At 37.8% G+C, this 24,542-nt stretch overlaps 1 protein-coding gene across 7 annotated transcripts in view; it reads left to right on the top strand.

The window, feature by feature from the left end:
• The window catches only part of PKHD1 (PKHD1 ciliary IPT domain containing fibrocystin/polyductin), a 433,016-nt gene that overhangs the window by 228,606 nt on the left and 179,868 nt on the right, over positions 1–24,542 (top strand). For 6 of the 7 annotated variants that reach the window (XM_019734773.2, XM_074333064.1, XM_074333066.1 and 3 more), the window contains 2 exons: positions 2,148–2,213; positions 8,228–8,356. In XM_019734773.2, the coding sequence (XP_019590332.2) occupies positions 2,148–2,213; positions 8,228–8,356 (195 nt within the window). The remainder of the gene's footprint in view (positions 1–2,147; positions 2,214–8,227; positions 8,357–24,542) is intronic. The other variant, XM_074333065.1, reaches the window with a different exon arrangement.

Genomic DNA, 24,542 nt, shown 5'->3' with positions numbered 1-24,542 from the left:
AAAATGATGTTTCCATTTTTCCCTTCCCCCAACCATTTCTCTTATAAGTTATACTTATTTGGGGTTGAATAATTCATTATAAAATGACTACTGTGGCTTTGAAAGAGAACTTTACATCTAAGTGTTTATTTTTTTACTTTTTTTTACCTCAGTGGCTGTATCTTAAGGGAGAGAGCACAGATGTACTGAAATCTACAAGTGCTTGAAAACTATTAACAAAGATGATTTTATAACATCTTTAAATCAGCTGATTTCCCTTTCCAAATGATTTCTGGAATTTTTCTTCTAACTTACCTTTCTTAGAGTTTGATTCTATTACAATATTCATTTTGTGTGTGTATGTGTGTTTGTGTGTTTGTGTGTGTGTGTGTGTGTGTGTGTAGAAGGGTATTCTATTGTTATAGCCTTTTGCATGTTTTTGTATATCATCTTGTCCATATTCTCTTTTACTTTCTTTCCTATTGAACCTAACTTTTTTACTATTTTGTCTTTTGGTTCCTTTAAGAGGGTTATTTCCTGCCTTTATTTAGTTCGTTGAGATTGTCAGGTAATGGATATCCAGAGTAGAGCACTATAAAATTAGGATGTTTAGATTGGTCCATGAAAATTAAGTATCTAAATATCTAGCAACGATAGTGTCTAAGGTACATGTGGAAAGTCCCTCCCTCAATGATATAAAGACAGAGCTAATGATTGATGCAATCCTAAATTCACCACAGTTAATACTTGATAAATATTTGCTATATTAAAAGCAAGTTTGGGATAAATATCACAGTATGATTTTAAAGTGCTTTTCAACTTTAGAAAATGCATAGATCAGTGTGAGAAGAAGTGGATGAGTTAGACATTCTAGGGGAAAAAAGATAAGCTGCTAGGCTAGTGGCTTTATTATTGTTATTGTTATTATTATTTTCAAGACAGAAAAGTGGGTGAAATATACAATAGGGTAAAGAAACAATTTAAGTGAAGTCTTGGAAGTGGTGATAAAGTAGAACATGTACAAGAACATGTTGGGGGAAAAAAAAGAACATGTTGGCCATTTTACCTAGTCTCAAAATGTGTGCAGCATAAGGAGAAAGCCACAGACCCATGTTTTTATATGAGAAAAATATTAAATGAGAACAATGATCAAAATGAGAATAGACGAGTAGGAGAGGTCCCATAGTGGATCCCCTTGGGGATGCTTTTTTTTGGTAATGTTCTGAAGCTTATGCTTTGTAATTATAAAGAATGATCGTGGGTCTGTTTCACTCTGTGATGGAGGAAAGGACACAGGGATCCAGGGAAAGGCAAATAGAGAGCATGGGTCAGACCAAGAGCCCAAGGCTGCAACCTTCAGCACCACTGGGCCCTCCAGTGGTGGGAGGTACTGGCTCCCACGACATCTGATAAGGCAGAAAGGTAATTAACCAATAAGAGACAAGGTGTTACTAAAAAGTGGAGTTCATGCACCTGATTACTAATTAATCAGGCATGAGAGCACCTTGTAGATGCATTCACTATTTAATTATAGCAACCTCTCTTGGCAAAGGAGCATATGTTCCCAGCTTAATCTACTGGTTTATACTGACATCAAATTGTCATTATCAGAAAGAATCAGGCCTTTTGATTATTTCCACTAATTTATTGAACACTTAAAATTAATGAACCCCAGGCCTTTTAAATGTGCTCAGTTGGTTTGGAAGATGGGAGGAGAAAGGAGGGTGGAGAGAAACCTTCATTAAAAGGACAATTTGTTTGGATAAAGATAAAGCAAATACATTTCATGGGTGATCTGAACTCTGTTGGTGAAAAACACATGAATTCTAAAAGCTGAGCCTTCAAAGTGATAGAAAATAGGGTATAAGTTATACCCTGCTGACCAACATTGGCCTCCAAATAACATATGGGTAAAGGTTTTTTTGGGTTTTTTCCCCTAATTATTTATGTGCTAAATCTCTTGGAGACCCACTGTAATTAAGTTTAATTAAATGAAGCAAAATCAAATCTTGGAAATCAATTATTAGATTAACTAACAAGGACTTCATTTTTTATAATGAAAATTTAGTTAGATTGGGGAGAATTTAGCCACTTTTCTCTTAAGTGAATATTTTTCATATTAAGATGATCTCTGTATCACATCCAAGTTGTGGCCTTTTTTTATTTAGTTTCAGGTGAAGGCCAAGTTCAAGTAATTCTCCAGGTGAAGGAAGGTGTGCCCCCAACTATTTCAGGTAAGTTTTTTTTCAATTATTATTAATAATTTCAGGTGTACAAAATATTTAACCCATTGCATAGAAGTGCCTGGTACAACAGAATGTCCTCCAGTAATAATTCTACAAATTCCTCATATCATAATGTTTATAAACAGGCAGGTATCAGTCTTAATGCTTTTATGCCTAACAGTTCTATTGTGTCAGCCCTGTAGGTAAAATATGCGTCTGCATGTCAAAGAAATATATAAGAAGGGTGTATATCAAAACATTGGAAAGTAAGAATTAACACATGTAAATAACCACATTTCATAAATTATGGGCCATATGTGCACACAGGAGTCCAGATCTGCAGATGGGCCATTAGGCCCCCACCAAATGGAAAGAAAAATTCAGGGTATTTCAAAACTTTAATTGTTCCCAGTAATTTCAGAAAATCAGGGTAAACAAACCCTCCCCTAAAGTCAGATGGTTCTGTGAAATCTTTCTAACTCATAAAAGACAAATTCTCAAAGGCTAAATGACTCATAAGCACCTTCTAATGTATTTCATTGTTTGTTTTTGTTTATTCTGAGTCAATTTAAGTATACATTTGCAGCAGACATAAATCTTTTCAAAGGCTGAGTTTTCCTTTGATTTCCAGTGACAATTTTGTCCTATGTCAGAGCCGAGCCCATACTAATCAGAAAATGATCTAATTTCTCCATTGAAATTAATAAATGAGGTAAAGGTATTGGACTACAGCTGTAAACTAGGAGTCCTGACAGTCACCACTCCATGCTTCTTGGACTAGGAAGAATGTGATTCTTTGTTTTCATAACTGTTTCTGAGCTGCCATAGCATTTTGCTCTGTCTCCTGTCCTTTATTTCCCTTTTTATTGGTGGGGGGGATTAACTAAGAAACTTTATTCACTCTCAACATGAAGCAACTTCTCTTTTTATTTTAAATTTTTAAAATTTATGTTTTAATTATAATTGATGTGTAGTTTTATATTAGTTTAAGGTATACAACATAGTAATTTGACATTTATATAACTTACGAAGTGATCACCCCAATAAATCTACCCACTGCCATCATACCTTGTTAGGATTACAATAGTATTAACTATATTACCTGTGCTGTGCTCTACTTTACATCCCTGCGACTATTTTTATTATTTATTAATTAACTTATTATTTTTAAATTATTTTTCAGTTACAGTGGACATTCCATATTATTTTATATTAGTTTCAGGTGTACAGCATAATGGTTAGACATTTAGGTAATTTATGCAGTGATCTCCTTCTGAAGAAGCCTTACCTCAACCATCTTATCTTTTTAGTGGGTGCTAATTTCAGATGTTGTCCACAATCATATGATCAGATATTCTCTACTTAAATTTGCCAACCCTTTTCACACAGGCCTATTAATAAGTTTATTTCCTTTCCTCTGGTCTCTGAGATTCTGTCTGCCCTTCTCCTGTTTAAAGTCAACCCATCACTTCCAGCATCTTCTGAACATTGTCCCATCAAAAGAAGACTCCTTTGTCTTGTGTAGTTCACCTCTTCTTTACTGGCTCCTTCTGTTCATTGCTTCCCAATGAAAACAAAACAAAATTTATGAATTCCTACCAAATCCTTCTGCAGTTGATATATCTTCTGCAAACTTCTCAAAAGAGTAGCTTCCTCTTCAATCAGACCCATAAAAAGCTGGAGTGGATGAAGGATTAAGGTGGAGAGGACGATATTTGTCTTGAATAGGAAGTTTGAGACCACCTCAAATTTTGCTTGTTGTTGAGACAAGTTTGTAGAGGAAGGCAAGATGGAGCTTCATCATAAATGTTGGTCCTGACCAAAAGTCATGGACTTCAGTTTCAAGATAGCTTATCTAAATGTTGGGAAGATAGATCAAAAGCCGAGAGTCTCAAATCTTAAAGCTGTTCATTCCTCATTGAGCTTTGTGGATAATCTGATCCAACGTCTTCTCTTCCTTCCCTCCACTACACTCCTTAGTTCACTATAATCCACAGTGGTTTCCCCTTCACCAGTTCCACTGGGACTGATCTCGTCATGATCACCCATGCCGTGGTCACCAAATTCAACAGCCACTTCTTATTCCTTCTTTTATCAGAATTTTGCTATTAACAAGATCACGTCTTCCCTCTGGACATTCTCTGTTTCTTAGGCTTCCAAGATATTCCTCTCTCCTGGTTCTCCCTGCCTATCTCTGACTGCTTCTTCTTTAACTGTTTTAGGCTTCCTTTTTCACTCCTCACCTTTCTGTATTATTAATAGGCGTATAGAAGCCTGATATTAACTGTATAGAAATCTAATAGCTCTGCAGGAGACTGAAATGTGTTTCCTTTCCATTAACTGTTCTTATTTTAAGGCAGGATGGTCTAGAATGATCAAATTCACTCATAAGAACATCCTGTAGAATAACTACCTTAAGATTTATTTTGTGCAATTAAAAACAATTTTAGCCCTCCTACAAACAAGAGTGAAGATAACAAAAGGATTGGGAGGGCTGGGTGAAAAAGGTGAAGGGATTAGAAGTACAAATTGGTAGTTGCAAAATGGTCACGGGGGTGTGAAATACAGTATATACAGTCTGGGGAAAATAGTCAATAATATTGTAAAAACCATGTATAGTGTCAGATGGGAACTAGACTTATCGGGGGATCACTTCATAAATTACCATATTTTGCCATGTATGATACACACTTTTTTGTCCAAATTGGTGAGGGAAAAATAAGGTTGCACATTATACATGGGTAGTACTAATTCCATATCTATATAAATGTTTTTAATTATTTTATTTATGCTTATGAGTTAAAAGTGTAATCAATAATGATATCCGTATGCAAAATAATACCCTGGAATATGATAATTGGTTTTGTTTAACTTTAAATGAACCTGCAACGACGAAGAGTTCTTGGTCTTCTATGATGTGTAAATATTGTAAATTTGTTACCAGTATATAAAATTTCTTGTCCCTTGTATCTGCTCTTGTGTTTTGTAATTATTTGTTACATAAAATTTCTTGTACCATAATATATTTAAACAAGTGCTAAAATTCCTTTATAATACAACTTGTTTACCTAAATGTAAACAAATAAAAATTTGAATTAAGAAATTAAAATGAAAGATTTTTTTTCCTGAAAGTTTGGGCCCAAAAGTGGGTGTGCATTATACATGGGAGCATATTATACATGCAAAAATATGGTACATAACTGCCTAACCACTACGCTGTACACCTGAAATGAATATAAAATAATATTGAATGTCAACTATAATTTAAAAAATATACAGTCAGGGGATGTCAAGTACAGCATACAGAACACAGTCAATGGTATTGTAATAGCTATGTACGTGTGGTGTCAGATGGCTAGTAGACTTGTTGGGGTAACTTTGTGAGGGGTGTAAATATCTAATCACTATGTTTTTTTGTACACCTGAAACTAATAATGAATGAATGAATGAATGAATGAATGAATAAAACAGGAAATAACTGAAGAATATTTGTTTCCAACGTCTGTGACATAAAACAAGTAATTAATGGTTTTTGAGGCTTGGAATAGGTTTTTAAAGACCCTTTCATTGCCTGTTTAAAATACCACTGGAAATAAGTCATCAGAACGTCTTTTTCTGGCCTCTGTGGTGCTAGTTAGTGGCCACTACAACAAATGCCACCATCTTATCCCACCTGAATATTTAGGGTACAGTATTGCAAAGGAGGCAAAATTGGGTGGAAACTTAAAAAGGTATTATAGTATTGTTTTTAAAAAAATATTTATCAAGCGTCTTCCTGAGTGAGGCTTGTTTTAAGACATTGCCTGATTCCCATGGTGTGGGGTATATTTTGTGATAATTAAATTGTCTAGGGTTTCTACTTGACCACAATCTATATACTTTTAAATTATCCTGGAGCCCTAATTAGACCATGACTTACTGGGTAGTTGGATTCAGGTAGACAAAATAACTGGTTGTTCCCCATGGTTCTGACCACAGGCACTTTCTCTTTTCATACCATAATCCTCCGTGTCTATCACAACCATCCTCAGAGTTTCACATATCACCTCTTGGGCATATGATGCCAAAATCCATCTCTCTAACTCAGAGCCCTCTCTCATGCTCAGATTCATAGGCATTCTCTGCTGACTGTATATCTTTACCTGGAGGCCTTACAGAGTTTGTCCCCAAATTCTACATGGCCCAAACTGAGTCTATCAGTGTATGTCTTAATGGGCATCTCTGCCCATCACCACCGACACTGGAAACCCAGAGGTCCTTCTTGGCTCCTCCATCTTTGTTACCCTATGCACCCTGACCTCTGATTATTTCTCCAGCCTCATCATTTGCCTCCTTTCAGCTCTCTGGCTCAGCAACACTAAATTACCTCTATTTCCTCCACTCGATCTCTCATCTTGCTATCGCACATGCTCATCCCTCTGCTTAGAGTGTAAGCTCTCACCACATTCCATGCTGCCTCTACCTTTATAGCTACTAAGCATTTAAAATGCAGCCCAGATGCTCCCTCTCTAAGAAGCCTCCCCCGGAAAGGTCTCACTCCCTCTCTTGGTCAGGTACTATTAAAGTGAACTCTCTTCAGAGCTCTGTCCTCCCAATATTTAATTACACAACTTGCACAATGCTATTCGCTCGTTGGGGACAAGTGTGGCATTTTATTCCTTTTTTGTATCTCTAAACTTTTAGGACAATTGTGATAGAGAAGGCACTGATTATTTATGCTTATGCAATAGCAAGTAATGGATGAGATCCTCCCCTCCCATGAATCATGTGAGTTCTTGAAACTACTAGGAAATTTTCCTAGCCTGAGAAGAAAATCTTTTTCACAGAACAAATGTCTTTCCCTTGTAAGACTTAATTCTGCTTATGGTTTACTTTGAACTTCTTAAGGTAATACTGAATAAAAGAATATCTGTACTGGAAGATAAACATTTGGTCATCTGAATCTTTTCATCCTCTTTTGAGCCTTTCTGTCTGCCCTTCTGACTCTGTAATAGGGATCACATTCCAGAAAAGAACACGTGGGTGCAGTGCAGCATGGAATTGTGATACTGGGCATTCCTAATTGGTGATTAGTAGATTTATGTTTCAATTCCCTGATGAAGAGGCCAGTGTGATGGTTAAAAAGAAAATGCCATTTGATCATCACTGGCGGAATCAATAAAAACCATTTGGAACACATGAACTGTATGTAAATTACTGTAATGAGAGGTGTCCAGATTATTATCTTGCCTTTAATATGCATTAAGATCTGTGAGATTATGATTTTTTGACTCAGTGATTTCAATGCTAAGATTCTATTTGAAGAAGAAATCAGGATTATCGGCAAATTTATGTAGAGATATTTAACACTGCATTATTTATAATTTAAAAGGAAAGCAAAGAGCCTAAATACCAAACATTAGGGATTAAGTAAATTATGGACTTTTTATACGATAGGATATTATGTAGCCATTATGTTTACAAGGAGTTTTAATGACATTAGAAAATGCATATGAAAAAGTGCTAAGCTAAGTAAAATAAGAGCTGGATGCAAAATTGCATACTTGATGTAATCTCAATTATATAAAAATGCTGAGAAATTCTGGAAGGAAATACAAATAAAAGGTTAGTGGTTGTTATCTCTAAGTGGTGAGATTGTAGGCAATTATTATGATTATTTTCTTTTTTATATTTGCATTTTCCAAATGTTAAATACAATGCGTATTTATATATGCAATATTTATAATAAGCATATATGTGTGATATTTATAATAAGCATATGCAATATTTATAATAAGGCAAAACACAAATCTTTAATAATAAAAGTAGAATGTATTTTCTCTAGAAGTTGAGGTAATCAAAGGATCAAATAATTACTTGCTTCATACCTGAAAAATGTTTTTTTTTGGAAGGTTATAAAATATTAAAAAGCAGCTACTTTGGGAGATGGAACTATCACCAGCATTCTAAAATAATAGAATTTTCAAGTTACCATAGTGAATAAGATTTTCCGTTGCTCTTGCTATTTTCCTTTTGTTTTCTAGCTTCTACCTCTGTGCCTGAATCAATTTTAATATGGTCTCTCCCCGAAGCATGGACAGGTGTTGAGGAGGGTTGGGGAGGATACAACCATACCGTTCCAGGCCCTGGGGATGACGTCCTGATTTTACCAAGTGAGTAAAACAATCCATGGGTTAAATAATCACAGACAGACTGAACCAGGCCAATGTAGTTGGGGATTATTTGTCATTTAAATGGATTGTACAACACAGTAAACAATGTGGAAATAAGTAGGAATTTATGCATACAACCTTCTTTCTTGGGTACATATAGAAGAGGAATTTCATAATCCAGTGAAATCCAGGAAAACTAGTTTAGCCTACCTTCTTTAAAGGTGGAATAAGTAGTCACAATGCCAAGAGCACTTAAAATAATCAACTAACTGGATACATTTTCTTATGTGTCAGAGAACAGATTTACAGCTTGTGTTTGAAAGATAGAGATATGGAAAGAAGCAATTTGCAAATGCCTTTCTATCTTTTTCCTTTGTGAATCTTTTACAGATAGGTACTGAGGAAAAATGATCATTTTGCCATGATTTTTCAAAGTTGCTAGAAAAGGAACAGATAAATAAAATAGAAAAATAAAAGCCACTCTATCATCTATCTATCTGTCTGTCTGTCTGTCTGTCTGTCTATCTGTCTACTATCTATCAGTCTACCTAGAACCTTCTCCCTGTATACATACCTATAGGAGAAAGATGATTCCTCAGACATACAGAAACATACATGCATACTTACAAAATTCTTCTTTCTTAAGAGAGAGTTATTAAAACTCCCAGAAAATCTCTCTAGCCTGAGAAGAAAATATTTTTCATAGAACAGATATAGTTTCCCTAAAAGACCTGATTACATCTATGGTTTGATTTGAACTTCTTAAGGCAATACTGAATAAAAGGAGATCCGTACTGAAAGATGACCATTTGGTCACCTGTGAGGTAATAATAATGATAAAGCAAACATTTTTGACAACAATATTGATGGGTATTATTCTCCATATATTAACTAATTTAATCCTCACAATAACTCTGTGATATAAATAATATTCTTATCCCCTTTTTACTGACAGAGAAACAGAGTCCCAGGGCACTTGAGAACTTGTCCATGGTCACAGTTTACAATTGAGCAGAGTTACAATTTTAACCCAGGCAGTCTTACTCCAAGTCCATATTCTTAACCGATCAAGTACACTCTTTCTCTAAAAGGACTAAGAGTAAACTAAATAGTTTGTGTTGTTTGCTTTATTAATGATGAAGAACAAAGGCAGAATGAATAAAACATACTACCTTCTGGGCAATGGTAGTGTGCCTGTGTAACTGCATAGAGAGACACGGGACAAGAGGGAGGGAGTGGGCTGACCAATACGAACTTGAACTGTTATTATTCTCCAACTCCCTTATCATCCACCTCTCTAAATGGAGGATGTAACTTTTTGAATAAACAAGCTCATGAGTCATTCCTATACGGAAAGGAAAAATCTGTTCTGTCTTAGCCATCTCTTTGATGAATCTAGCTAGCGGATTGGCCTTGGGCTATGGTTTCTCCCACTAAGCAAGCTGTTTCTCCCACCCTATGCAGGAAGCAAGAGAAGCTTTTGAAGGTTGCCAAGCTTTTAATATCCTTTGGGGCCTTTATGCTGAGTGAGGAACAATCTTAGCTATCTTGCTTGGCATTTGTAGTCGGATAGACTGTATCCGTTCTGTGTCCTGGCTGCCCAGAGTCTCTGGCATGCTCCATCATCCTTCGTTCGTTGGTTCATGGTCAGCTTATAAGACGGACCTGGATTCTCCATGAAGTTGCTGTTAAATAGAACAAATCAATCAGTGCTTTGGAAAAAGTGTGTGTGTGGGGGAGGGTGGGTGGGGGCAGGCATAGGCACTGGACGTATAAAAGTATCTCCCAATTGGTCCTTCAGTATTATTGAGAACCAGAGAAGTTAAGATTTTTAAAATATGTAGTCACTGTTCATGATTTTCAGTTTTCAAATGGAAAGATAAGTAAATGAAAACAGATATGTAATATCTAATAAATGAAGTCCTTACTCTTTTCCTGTTGCTTCTCTCCTCTAATAAGCCCTCTTTGAACTCCAGCAAATTCTCTTTCGGTGGCTAGCATTTTGATTCATAGTTCTGTTTAGTTTTGGGTTTTACATTAGAGCTGTTCTGGCTTATTTTGCTCTTCTGATTTTTGGCAAACCCTGATATTTTGACCTCTGATGGATCTTTGGATTTAATTCACCTCCTCTTTTTACTTGTGGTTTGCATTTTTAACCTTTTCCTGGCTTTCTTGGTTTCTTTCATTCCTTCTTTGAATCAAGAAATTTGTTTACCAAAGTCTGGCACAAAATAGACACTCAATAAGTATTGCTTGAATGAAATGCACATATCGATGCTGCAATCCATAATTTAATACCAGAAATAATCTTTGAGTACACCATAATACAACTATAAGATTTTACAGGTCTATGGAAAATAATATCCTCTCCTTTGAACAGATTCCTAAGCATTGAGATTTTTATGATGATGATCATGAAGGTGATAGCAGCAACTATAATTTGAGTGCTTGGTGGGTGCCATTCCCTGTGCTGTGTGTTCTACACGCATCTTCTTAATTAATTCTCACAACTACTTTATGTGAGGATCCTGTTATTATTCTCCTTTGTATAGCTGAGAAATCTGGGATACAGAGAGGTTAAGTTTCTTTCAGCTAGTTAGTAAAGAAGCTGAGGTAGAAAATCAGACAGTTTGATTCCAGTACCCGATTCTTTACCATATCATTTTAAAAAACTCACCATCTCTGCCTGCTCTGGTTCATTCAAATCAGACTACATTTTATACTGAATCCATACGTGTCTGTTTGCTGTTCACATTGTTCCCTTCACGTGGAATTACAATGAAGAAAACTCTAGTTTCCTGAGTACCTAGCATATGTCAGATACTCTACTTGAGGAATTCAGTCTTCCCACTATCCCATTAGGTACACACATGGCAAAACTGGGGAAACTTCCCAAAGAGGTATCTGATGTAATGAGCCATTGGTGAAAGCATTTGCTTTGCATCTGGTAGCAAATGGAGTTGTAATTCAAGTTAACACTGCTTTCCAATTCAGTGTAACCAACATTTACTGAACACTCGCTGTGTTCAAGGCTCTGAACCAGGTGCTCCTGCTCTGAGGCGCCAAAGGCAAGTCAGATACAGCCGTGACCTCCAACAGCTAGTGATCTGAGCTGGGTAAATAAAACGCATAACCCATAATAATACAACAAATAGCTGTAATCAAAACAGAAGTGTTTCGAATCAAAGTGTCTTAGGTGAGTGGAAGGGAGATGGCTTCATGGAGGAAGAGGCATTTGAAGCGGACTTTGAGAAATAGGGTGGGAGTCTGAGGGGCCGTTAGGAAGCACAAGGGCATGGGAAGGTAGTGATCCTTTAGGTGATATAGGAGGGGCTATTGAGTAAGATAAACCTGGGTTCACATTTGGATTCTGACATTTACCAGTTGTGTGACATTGGACAAGTTTTAAACCTTTCTGACCTTCACCTGTAAGACGAGGGCTATAATTAATATATCATAATGTTGAGAGGATTAAATGAGATAGCATCAGTACACATGACCACTGCATAGAGTAATGGAATTATAGATGAAAGCTGTGATTTTTAATGTATCGGGTGCTCTTTTCTTTCATTTTTTCCATCTGGCTGCCCCTATTGGCCTCTGGTATTAGCGACACTTTGTATTTGCTTTCCAATGGCTTATTATTTAATTTTCACAACATCCTTGGGAGCTAAATAGGTAATAACTATTATTACAGTAAAAACCCATTTTTACATAATACGATTTTAATGGAACTGCTGATTTTATAAAATGAAAGTGACTGGTAAAGAAGATTTAAGTGATACTTTTGAACCTCTAATATAATTTTATGGTGTTTTGTGTATTTTAATTCATTAATAAAGGAAATGTGTAGAACATCCCCATCATTATTCAAATAGAATAGCATAATTTTTCAATAAAATTCTTAGGGTAAATTGCCTATTTCCATTTTCTGGAAAATCAATTTTATGGAATGACCTCAGACCCATCCTATTCCATAAAAATAGGACTTACTGTACTAATAAAAGATATCACTATCTTAAGTATGGTACCATTTTCCTTCGAGGCGTTCTGTCTTTATAGACATTGGATTTTGAAACAGTTGTAAATTGTTCTTAGTGGTATTATATGGAGTAAGCTGAGGTAATCATGAAGAATTTGCTCTTGTAGTTTTGTTTATAACTTCGCTTCACACAAACAAGTATGTCTGATTGTCTTTGCCTCCTAAATATTGGGAGACTTGGTATAAATGTATTCTAGACATCTTACACATTCTATCATACTATGAATATCTTAAACCTTCACAAACATAGCTGGTCATGCGGAAAATGATCCTGCTAACTTGTACATCATGTTTTGTCCTGAACTGATCTGAGAGGATTTGTATAAGATGCTTCTGGTGCTTTCTCTGAGGGAGTTTCAGCCATGACAGGATGATACCCTCTTCACACAGTACAGGCTTAATGAAAGGAAAATATGTTATAATTCCAAATGATAGGATTCTTTTTTGAAGGGTACAGATGTGATATCATATAGCCTCCGGCATGTTGTGTGTGTGTGTGTGTATGTGTGTGTGTGTGTGTGAGAATTCACTGTGTTCCATTTGCTGTATTACTTTGAACTGTTCTTATTTGAAGATGAATGGGAGAGTACTGTTTTTCTTTTATAATAGTTCTTCTGTTTGTTATGATTTTCAATACTCGGGTACTTCAAATGGCAGAGAGGTTCATCAAAGTCATATGATGTTCAAAGATGGCAATATTGAACGCATTTTCTTGTTAAGTCTCAAGGCATTCAGGTTGGTGATATGAGGTAAGATAATCATAAATCGGAAGTAGTATTGGGGGGAGGAATTTCTACAAAGTGCTTTGCTATAGCATTAATAGCTTGATTTATCTTCTTTTTTTTTAACCTGAGATTATAACCGATTTAGGGTAAAATATACATAATTCAGAAATTTAGGTCTGTAACATCAATTAGAAACCAAGTATAAATATTAGTTTTGTCTCTGTAGCTTGAATAGTTTTCAAAACTCTGGCCTTGTCCCATTTGGGTGGGATAGAAAAGTCATACAAACCATCACTCCATTTATTCTGGATTGCTAGCAAGCAGGATAGGGAAGAAATTTAAGCTTCAGTTAGTGGGGTGTTTTTGTATGATGTGTGGGATCAGAATGGTAATGGTTGCAGTGTGTGTGTTCTGGAAATCTATCCCTTCTTAAGAAACCACCTAGAAACTTAACAGCTTAAAACATGTAGTTAATTTTGTTCACAATTTTGTGGGGTAGGGCTAGGCTGGCGTATTCTTCTCAGGGTCATTCAGGCATCCCAGTCAGATGGTGGCTAGGCTGCAGTCATCTACAGGCTCAACTTGGCTGCGTGATCTAAGATGGTTCACTCATGTAACAGGCAGTTGATGCTGGTTATTGGCTGGGAGCTAGTCAGTGAAGTTAGCTAAGAGGCATCAGTTCCTTTTCACACGGGTTTCTCTCTGGGGCCACTTGGGCTTCTCACAGTGTGGCAGCTGGATTCCAAGAGGAAAGAGCCTAAAGGAGTTTCCCAGAGTGAGCAGTCCAAGAGACCTGGGTGGAAGCTGCATGTTTTCCGAACCAGCCTTAGCTGCTTCAGAATCTCATAACCATCACATTCTCTTGGATCAGTAAGGCACTAAAACCAGCTCAGATACGGGGAGAAGAAGTATGTTCCACTCTCAATGGGAAGAATAGCAAAGAACTTGCAGCTGTTTTTAATCTACGACTATGTATGTCTTTATGTGTGTGAGTATGTGCACACATGTAATTAAGAGCAGATGTACCTGACTTAATTCAAAAGGTTTAAATGTTTTAGGGTCTGGTAAATTTGTGCTGTCTTCCTTATCTGTGCAGACTTCAGATTCCATTGGCTTATATGAGTCAGAAATTGAAGAACACCAGGAGACAGACAGGTCAAAGGATTTTAGTTTCTTTATTCTTTACCACCTATAACGCTTGGTTTTATTATATTGCCTCTTAACTGCCTGAAAGTGGGATTCGTCAACCCTCCAAACACAACTGGGCCCCCAGTCTGGGATTGCTCACTGTAAAATGGGATGGATGACAGTGTTTGGGCTGCAACCTGTGGTCAAATCTTTACAGACATGACAAGAAGCCTCTTCTTGGGAAAGAAGAATGTGGTAGGGTGAACGGAGGAATGGAGCACAAATATTTTGAGCAATTTTGTTTTTTTCATGGCAGACATTAAAAGTCCATGGAGACAACAGTCAAACTTTTCTTTAACCTTATTTAGAATACAAATGGGACAGTTATTTTTTAGTATTTCATAGGGAAGAACAAACAAATATGATTTTTAAGAGGTACTTTTGACACAGAAATTTTGATCAGCATTTTTATCAAATAAAAAATAAATAAAAAGAAAATTTGAAACAAAAGATCAAAGTATCTTTAGGTACTGTATTAATCTCCCTTTTAGGCAGTTTCTTAGCGGGGGACATACACCTCTGAATTTTGCTTAATGGTAAAGCATGTTAAGGCCACGTTCTTCCCACAGAAGGAAAAATCAGGATCTCAAGCTCCATGGAGCAGGTTTATCCACAGACTACAAATATACTATAGAAGCAATCTAAGTGCAAAATCCTTTGCAATATGGGGTCCTTTGATGAATTGAATGATTATCTAGTAATATCGATTGGAGTGTCTTTATATTCATTTATTTGTATTAAACTAAAAATCAATATATATGTAAAAATATAGATACATAGAATTGTTGAGCTGGTAGTGAATTTAGTGGCTATCTAGCCCAACTAAAATGAGCTAAGATAATGCAAGTGTTTTAGAAATTGTGAAACGCTATGAAATGCATTAATGTTATTGCCCACGCTTTTATTATGTTTTGTACCAGAGATAAGAGCAGAATTTCAATCCCCCTTTTCTTAACCCAGTGCTGCAAATTGCCTCCTAAAATTTTCTAAGAAGGAATACTGTGGTTTTACTTGTTTTAGATTTGTGTCCCTAAAATAGGATTACATTTGCGAGACACACTTGGAAGCTAGAGAATTCTTTCTAGTTGCAATGACCCTGATTCAAATGGCTTCTTATAAATTAATAGCAGTAGTACACTAACCACTGACCAAGGCCTGGGACAGAGTTTTCTTGCCAGGGTGGGTAACTAGGGTGGGTAACTAATACTTTTTCAAAGTATTTTTACAACTATATATATGTTTTCTCCATCATAAAAATTAAGTTTTAATTAAAATAACAGTAGAGATTTTTATTCCCTATAAGTGACACAAGGAATATAATTTAAAAAATATGTTAAAATAGGTTGATACCCTTTCTCTAATCTCAGTTTGTCAATTTCTGCTTGACTCAATCCGGGTGTTTGTTTCTGGGCTCATTAGAACTCACTGAGAATCTTCTCTTCAGACCCAAAGTCATGTTGGCTGTGACACTTTTTACGGCTTGCTAACTTGCTGGAACTAATTAGAGTTTTACTCTGAGTTGTTTTTCAAACCCTTTTCTGTCATCACTCACCTGAGAAACATAGATTAGCATGGTCCATTGGTATTAGTATCATAGCAATTTTCTAAAAGGGGACATATTTCCCCAGGGTTTGCAGATCAGAATTTGGTGGGGGTATATTAGCAAGTGTGAAATATGTAAGAGACCCAGTGTTTATTTTGGTACTTAGCCCCACCTAGAGAATCACTGCTTTTAGAACTTTACAAACTTCTGACTCCAGTGTCCTAGAAATGTGACCCTTCTGGACACCTGGTATTCTAGCCCCTAAAGAGCCTAACAGGTACACCTGTGTAACACCTATGGGGCTTTTCTTCAGTTGCATGGATGTGATTTCTTTGCTACTAGTATAACCTCTGTATACTTCCATGCACATTTCAAAACTACCTTTTAAAGGAGCTATGCATTATTTTCCCCAGGACTTTTAAGTGTACTTTGGCTGTAACAGTATAAACTACCAGCTTCATAGTAGCAATAAATGCATTGGTGGTTCCTATGGAAAAGTATAAATATGTGTCATAAATGTGATAGGAAGCAGAACTGGCAGGACTTGGCGTTTTATTAATTGTGAAGGGTAAAGAGAATGAGGCTGAAAAAATGACTGAGAACTTTTGTGCAAGAGTGAATGGCTAGGGATGCCATCAGTAGAAATAGAGGATGCAGGGGAAGGAACAGGTTTCACTGGGAGGATAATGAATTCCATTATAGACGTATACTAAATTTCATGTGCAGATGTCTAGATGTTAACAGGAAATGTGGACTAGGAGTTTGGGAGGGAAGCCATTTGGGAATCTGGATTTAGATTTTGTAATACTCAGGAGAATTGAGTAAGGAAGCTTTGGGGATTGAACCAGGATTAGAGCCAACATGAGAACCGTCAGAGAAATAAAAGGAGGTGATAGGAGATAACATCTTGGAGGAAATGCTCATTAAAGTGGCAGGAAGAGAGAGCAGAGAAGGAGCAATCATGGATCAAGGAGGAGAAGTAGACCAACAGAAGGCAGGAAAAGAGCCATTCCAAGATGGTGGAGGTGGTTAACCATAAATGTTCCAAGGAGGGCTAGGAAGACTAATTTAGAAATTGTCTGAGAATAAACTGTGTACTCTCTGGAGGCTCGTACAAATCAAGTGAAAATGTAATGCTTGCCTTGTCTTACAGTTTCACATATCTGCATCGGATCCTTATGAAAACCCTTGTAGGGATTCATGTCTTCAAGGGTTCCCACATCTTTGTTAAAATTAAAGACAGTAACTCCGTGATGAGACACCAGAACTTCTAGATTGTCCCTGCTCACTCTCCGGTTAGAATACTGCCAAGTGTTCCAAATTGATAGGCTCATATGATAGATTAATTCCAACAGAACTGGTCATTTGTACAGCTCATTCAGTTTGGGAAACTAGAATAGGCTATATTCTCTAAGATAGCACTGTCATTTCCAAAAGGGGTACAGTATTACAAAAATATAAAGCAACACAATCAATTTTTTTTTTTTTTAATTTAGAGAGTTGTGTATAATTCTTACAAGTCAGTTCTGTAGGTAAGAATTGAAGGTTATATTTCAAATAAGCAGTAGTCCATCAGAGTACAAGGATTAATTCCTTTCAACTTTGGAATACTGAACCCAGTATCTATTGGAATTTATTTTGGGCACGTGGCTTTTAGGAGCTAATCTCTTTAAAGTCATTAGTAAATAGAGTGACCAACTACTCTGGTTTACCCAGGACTGAGGGGTTTCCTGGGACACAGAACTTTTCATGATAAAACCTAGAAAGTCTATGGCAAACCAGGATGAGTTAATCACCTTATTAAGAAATCACTTTTAAAGTTCTTACTAACCCCATATTCGATGACCTGAACTGCTACAAATTTGCTGAGAATTAATGTAATTTTTTTCCTTGCCTTAAATGCATGAACTTATATTTTACCTAGTTTTATTCCCTCAAGAAATTTGTCTCATGGAATTAATATTCTTTGAGGAGACACAGGAATTTTTTTTACAAAAAAAGGGACCTGAGTGATTACATATGTATTTTGCCCTCCTTGTTGGGGCTGGGGAAGTATGAACCAAGTAAGGAACAGCTGCTCTCGGGGCCGTTCATATAGAGCAGGGCATTTTTCACTTGATATAATTGAATTATGTACTTCTTTTGCTCTATACTTTATGGTCTGTTTTCCATGCAGATATTCTTGGAATGTAGAATTAAATAATTCATGATTTCCCAATTATTGGTTTAGGTATAGTTGCCATTTCTTGAGTTGATTATACTTTCTTCAGAGAGATGTATGAGGCTCTTCATATGCAGATCTTTAAAGATAAGAAGTTTGCCCGGTGAGGAGGTGATTAGAGGTGCAGCCTGGCCAATAGGGTCAGGAATGGCATAAGTGGCTCATTGTCAAAACTTGAGTCACCACACTTTTGTACAATCCAGGATTCTTGTTAATTTTTCAACATGTGATCTAGGTCCCTTTAGTAGTCTGGCAAAGCATAGATCTGTTCTCAGAATAATATTTTTAATAAAATAAAATAGTATTATAAAAGAAACAGTTACAGTGATACAGCCATCAAAATATTAAACATCAAATTTGTGATATAAACATATATCTGCTTCTTTATGAGAGCACTAATTAACACTATAGTGCTGGTTCTAATTATATCATAATTTAAATGTTGTCTTTTGTAGCTATTCTTCAAAAAGTGCTGCCATAAATCACTTCCCTCCCTGTAACTGTATGCTGTTCCTTCCCCAGAGAGACGGGGGCGCACTCTCCTCTCTTTGAAGCAGGGATGGCCTTAGTAACTTGCTTGACCGATAAAATGTAACAGAAGCCATGTTCTGGGACTTCCAGGGCTGAGTCACAAAAACCCTTGCATCAGAAGACCGTTTGGCCAGGTTTCTTATTTGCTATTGATATGCTTCCTTTTGGGACAGAGTCCTGAGGCTATGGGAATCCCAAATCGCGTGGAGAGGCCCCGTTTATCACACTGGTTGGCAACCTCAGATAAGCTCTAGCTGGGAGGCAACTTCAATTTCTAGCCATGTAAGAGATCTTTCTTGGATAGCTAGGCCAAGAAAGATAGTATAGGCATCCTTTATTTTATTGTGCTTTGTCTTACTGACCTTCACAGATGTTGCACTTTTTACAAAATGAAGGCAAGACCCTTCATCAGCAAAAAAGAGTATGACTTGCTTTATTGGGACACTCGCTTTATTGCGGTCATCTGGAACTGAACCTGCAGTATCTCTGACTCGTGCCTGTAGTGGAGTCTTGCTGACAACGCTGAGCGTTTATTTTCCCTTTATTTGAAAACTCATTAAAATTTTTGTATTTAATCATTAGGTCAATATTACTCAGGATTTCTTTTGTGTAGTATTAAATAATGCTCCCTTAGAAGGGGCTTTCCAATGTTCAGTTTACTAGGCTTCCCCACGGGCCCTGGAGGAGTTAATGGCCTACATGCTATCTAAGATAGCAAAAGTGATTAAAAATCTGCCTCAAAGTAAGCATTGTCTCCTCTTCCAAAGTTGATTTACACTTATTTCATCACTGCCATTTCTACAATGTGCCTGATATTAAAGCTGAGTTCAGAAATCATGCATCTGTTGAGCAACTATTTACCGGACACATGATTTATTATGTGCCAGGCATTTTGCCTCATGTTGGGATAAAATGGTGAGCAAAACAGTTCCAATATCTATCTGAAACTTACTGCCTATAAGGGAGACAAAAATGTAATCACACATACAATTGTAACCTAATAAAATTAATAAATGTGCTGTAGGAAACATTTAGAGAATTATGAAAGCATATACCATGAGGGCCTGGACTAGAATGGAAGTGGATTCAATTAGGTAAACCATATTGTAAGGTTAAAAACAACCGTGTATATATTAACTAATAATATATTTACCTAGAATTTCTCAAATTGTTTCCTATGAAACTCGCTCTTTATAATAAGCATCAAATGGGAGAAAGATAACAAAGTCAGATGAGTTTGGGAAACTTTGGACTAAACGCAGATAAATATATTTCTTTGTATTTGGTCTTTTTAAAGCCTTTTCTATGATAATATGAATTGTGTAATTTCCACAGGGGCATATTGTACGTGCTGTTTCTCAGAGATGTTCAACCATGGAGCCCCTTTATTCACAGAGCAACTCACAATGCCACAGTTTTAGGGAAACACTCTGAGTACAAAGTACTCTTATACTTAGTCTAACTCTTGCAACCATTGCATGAGGTTAGGTAGCCAGTTGTATTAGGTAAGACTATGACTTCTGTGAATAAAAAAAGACCCAAAAGATAGAAGTTTATATCTCTCTTATATAAAAGAAGTCTGTTCCATGGTGTCAGATTTAGACTCCATTTATCTTGTGCCACCATGTTCCATTTCCAGTCCCAAAGTCAATCTGTTCCAACATGTCTGCTGGAGCTCCAGCCATTGCCACCCCATTCTAGGCACAGGAAGTAGAAAGGATTATGCCTGTAAATCACAGGTGACACCTCTTTTTACATCTTATTGGCCAAAATTTAGCCAAGTGGCCATATTTAACTATAAAGGAGGCTGGGAAATGTAATCTTTTGGCTGGGTCACAATGTATTCAGCCAAAAATTGAAGGTCTTATTATTAAGGAAGGAGAGAAAAAATACTGGGAGGCCACTAGGTGTCTCTGCCATGGTTGTCTCTCATTTTACAGCTGAGGAAAATGGACCCAAAAAGGGAGGCCCAAGAAAAAGTTTAGAGATCAGAGACAGCAGAAATTCAAATCTAAGCCTCCAAATTCCTTGAGTCTCTTTAGTTCATGACACTATCCCTATTGAAACACATGGGAAGGATCAAAATAGAGCCTTTCATGGGGTTTGATATAAAGGGTCATGGTGATAACAACAGACAACACCACCATAAAGTAGATTTTAAGAGAAAGGTAGGAATGTATGTTTCTTAGCAGTATATCCTCATATTTGGAATAAATAGCAATGAACACAAAACCGTACATGGGGTGGGACTGCCTTTTGTTATGCATGCATTATTAAGACCAGGATTCTGTTTGTCAGGCTGCTGTGTTCTCCAGGACCTGCTCTGTGTTTAATAGCATCTCCTGGCTTTTCTTCATTTGTAACATGAGTGATGCTCTGCAAGCCCTGAATCCTGTTTGAAGCCATCTGTTTGCCTCTCTTTAGTTACACGATAACATCACCTGATGGCAATTTAGTGTCTGGCTAAAAAAAAAACATTGCTCTTACCTAGATTGAGCTGGGGTTTTGGTTTAACAGTGGGCTAACCCCTCTGCCTGCATTTCTCAGGCAGCAGTAGTGTGTGGGATGATGGTGTCTGTAAAACCCCCGCAAACGTTTTCACGAAGGTGGTGAGCTTCCTGCATGGTGCCAGGACTGGCTGGGCTGTGCTCAAGAGTGCAAATGGCAGGCATCACTCTGCTGTCTTCTAGCACGTGACTGGTACCAAAGGGCACTTCTCATTTTTGTGCTCCCAGCGTTCAGTACAGTGCAGAACAGAGTAGGTGCTCTTTGCTTATTCGTTAAATGAGTGAGTGGGTGAGTGAATGAATGAATGAATGAATGGTGAATTGAATGGAAAGCTGATTATATCCCAGCGCCTCTCTTCCATATTTATTGATGGCATAATTCCTGGACCTGTGATGGATCAGCAGGAATGATTGTTGTTGGCATAGTGAGGCCAGATGCCTTGGGGTGGTTTCTCTGGGGACATGGCTATAGTTCTGAATCAGAGCATTCACACTGACAAACAGGCCCCTTCCTTCTCCCCTCGGCAGGAGATAATGTGTGGAAGTCATTTCTTTTTGAGAGGTCTGGGGAAATGAGTATCTAGAGCAGAGTTTCCTTCCTCAAGTTCAGGTATATGTAATTCTAATCCTCAACACAGTGACAGCTTTTCTTACTAAAAACCCTGTGGAAAAGGGAAGTGGGCAGCATCCTACGATGGCTCAAATCTTATAAATAAGATTTAAGCTTAACAATGCTACCTCTGGCAAAGAGATATAGACGCATACCTCTGATGTAGAGCGGTTCCCAGGTCGCTGACTCCTCAATGCTTCTGAGAGACACCTGAAAATTGATCTAGAAATAAAAATCTGTTTCTGAGATCCCAGAGGTCTGGTTAATATGAGAGAGCAGAGGCTATCATGGAAGCCCCATGACTCCCCCTTCACTCCTTAGGTACAATATCCTGCCTGTACTACTCTGACTTCCCCCAGGTTGCTTTTTCTTGTACTATAAAGGGGATCAGGAGCTTGCTTCATAATTTGTGTTATTCTTAACCTTCATAATGACCCCTGGGAGCTAAAGGAAGGTATCAGTTTTCATCAAGTCATGATCTATTGCCTTAGTCTCTTATCAGCTACCCAGCGATCACCTGGACTTGAGCATGTTATGTCATCACCGTCCTTGATTACTCTACTTGTCTCTGTTTTCCTTCATTTAGTTGATTTGCTTTAATGAATAGCATATTGCCCTTTCACTACATGCATATATTTAAGAGTGTAGGGGAGGCGAGTCTAGGCATTTGTTAGCTGTCAATGCAATGGCTTCCAAAATGGGGCATGAAAGATAATCCATTGAGGAGCTGAGAGAAAATTCTAGAAACTTTACTTTTATTTATTTTCCTCTTATCCTTTGAAAATTTTCTCTTTGTCTATGTTTTATTATGTCGATAATATTTATTACATTAGTGTTGTGTGTGTAATTTATCAGTACATTTATAAATAATATTGGAATATGTGATTAAAATTATACTCATCTAGAGAAGGAATATTTGGCATTTATTTGAATTTTAATACCATTTTAGTGTTCATTAATTACAATAAATGCCCCCTGTCATGCAGGGTGTCATGCAGGGTCTTTGCTCCTGCTCCCCACAAGAGAACGCAGGATATGGTGAGGCCAAAAAGGAACACCCTCGCAGCCATAGGTAGGGGAGTCATACCACTATATTCTCTCTGGCGGCACTATACTCTCACTGGAGGCTGGATCCACACTGTCCGCAAACCGCCATCCACGCTTGCCAGCCCAGCCGCCATCTTCTTGCTAGCCCCCGTTCTTCCTCCTCTTCTCTCTCTCTGCTAGCGTAGCCACAGCAGTTATATTAGTGGCCAATGGCTCACTGGTTACAGCTGACGGCCAACTAGCCACAGCTGATGGCCATTCAATCACATTGATGGCCATTTACTACCTGAGCCAGCACCTGTCTATGTGAGGCCGAGAGCCTGGAAACTACTTTCTGGGGCTCTGTCCCCACACTGAGGACTTGGATGGTTCTCCCACCAGCACAGGAAAAGCCATGCAGCTGCTGGAGAGATGGAGCCCCGTGGAGAGGTGGAAAGATGTGGACGGTTCCCCAACCAGCACAGGCCAGAGAAAGCGAAGGTTGTTGCAACCCTGCTTGCTGCGCCATTTGTCATGCAGGGTGTCATGCGGGGTCTCTGCTCCCGCCCCGCATGACACTCCCTTTAAAAGCAGTTGCTAGTGAAATATGTGATACATATGGTATGCATCATTTTATGTGTATATGGTTTTATATACGTTTTTTAAATTAAGTGACAAAATATGAAGTTAGAAAATTTGACTTTAGGAATCTATTTAATTTTTGAAAATAGTGTGGGGACAGAGCCCCAGAAAGTAGTTTCCAGGCTCTCGGCCTCACATAGACAGGTGCTGGCTCAGGTAGTAAATGGCCATCAATGTGATTGAATGGCCATCAGCTGTGGCTAGTTGGCCGTCAGCTGTAACCAGTGAGCCATTGGCCACTAATATAACTGCTGTGGCTACGCTAGCAGAGAGAAGGAGGAGAGAAAGAACGGGGGCTAGCAAGAAGATGGCGGCTGGGCTGGCAAGTGTGGATGGCGGTTTGCGGACAGTGTGGATCCAGCCTCCAGTGAGAGTATAGTGCCGCCAGAGAGAATATAGTGGTATGACTCCCCCATCTATGGCTCCGTGGGTGTTCCTTTTTGGCCTCACCATATCCTGCGTTCTTGTATGGGGAGCGGGACCAGAGACCCCGCCGGACGCCCTGCATGACAAATGGCGCAGCGAGCAGGGTCCCCTGCACGACAAATAGGTTAACCTTTATGGAAACCTGAAAAACCTTAATGTCAAAAGCAGCAAGTTTTAGTTTTCCTATGGCTTTGGTCTTGTGTATTGATGCTGTAATACTTGTGTGTTGATGCTGTATAATACTCAGGGACTTCTGAATGCATTCAGGGTAAATCTCTAAGTCATTTGTTTGGACTACAAGATCCTATGTTATCTGGCTTCATTGCCCACCAGTTCCCTGCATGCCTCTCTACCCGGTCACCCTCATCTACTTCCTGTTCTTGGATGGAATCAACTATTTCTCTTTCCAGTCATTTCTATTTTCTATTTTCTCTGCCTAGCTGTAACTCTCCCCACCTCTCTCCCGGTTCCTCTCCCCTTTTTCTCTTCTAATTACTCCTTTTTGTCTTTTAATACTCAACTTACTGTCACCTCTCCCAGAAATTGTCTTTGAATCCCATTTGATTTAATTCTCCTCCCCCTGCATTTCTACAACAAACTGGGTATATTTCTATTACATATCCTTATTCTGTAATTATTATTTACTTTTATGTCACCTTGAGGAGGAGGACATACCTTATTTCATTTTATATTTCTCCAGTGGAAAGCACAGGATTTGGCATGTT

Source organism: Rhinolophus sinicus, linkage group LG05 (genome assembly GCF_036562045.2).
Source record: "Rhinolophus sinicus isolate RSC01 linkage group LG05, ASM3656204v1, whole genome shotgun sequence".
Lineage (NCBI taxonomy): Eukaryota > Metazoa > Chordata > Mammalia > Chiroptera > Rhinolophidae > Rhinolophus > Rhinolophus sinicus.
Note: the sequence above shows the minus strand (reverse complement) of the source record. Positions and strands in the feature narration are given on the sequence as shown.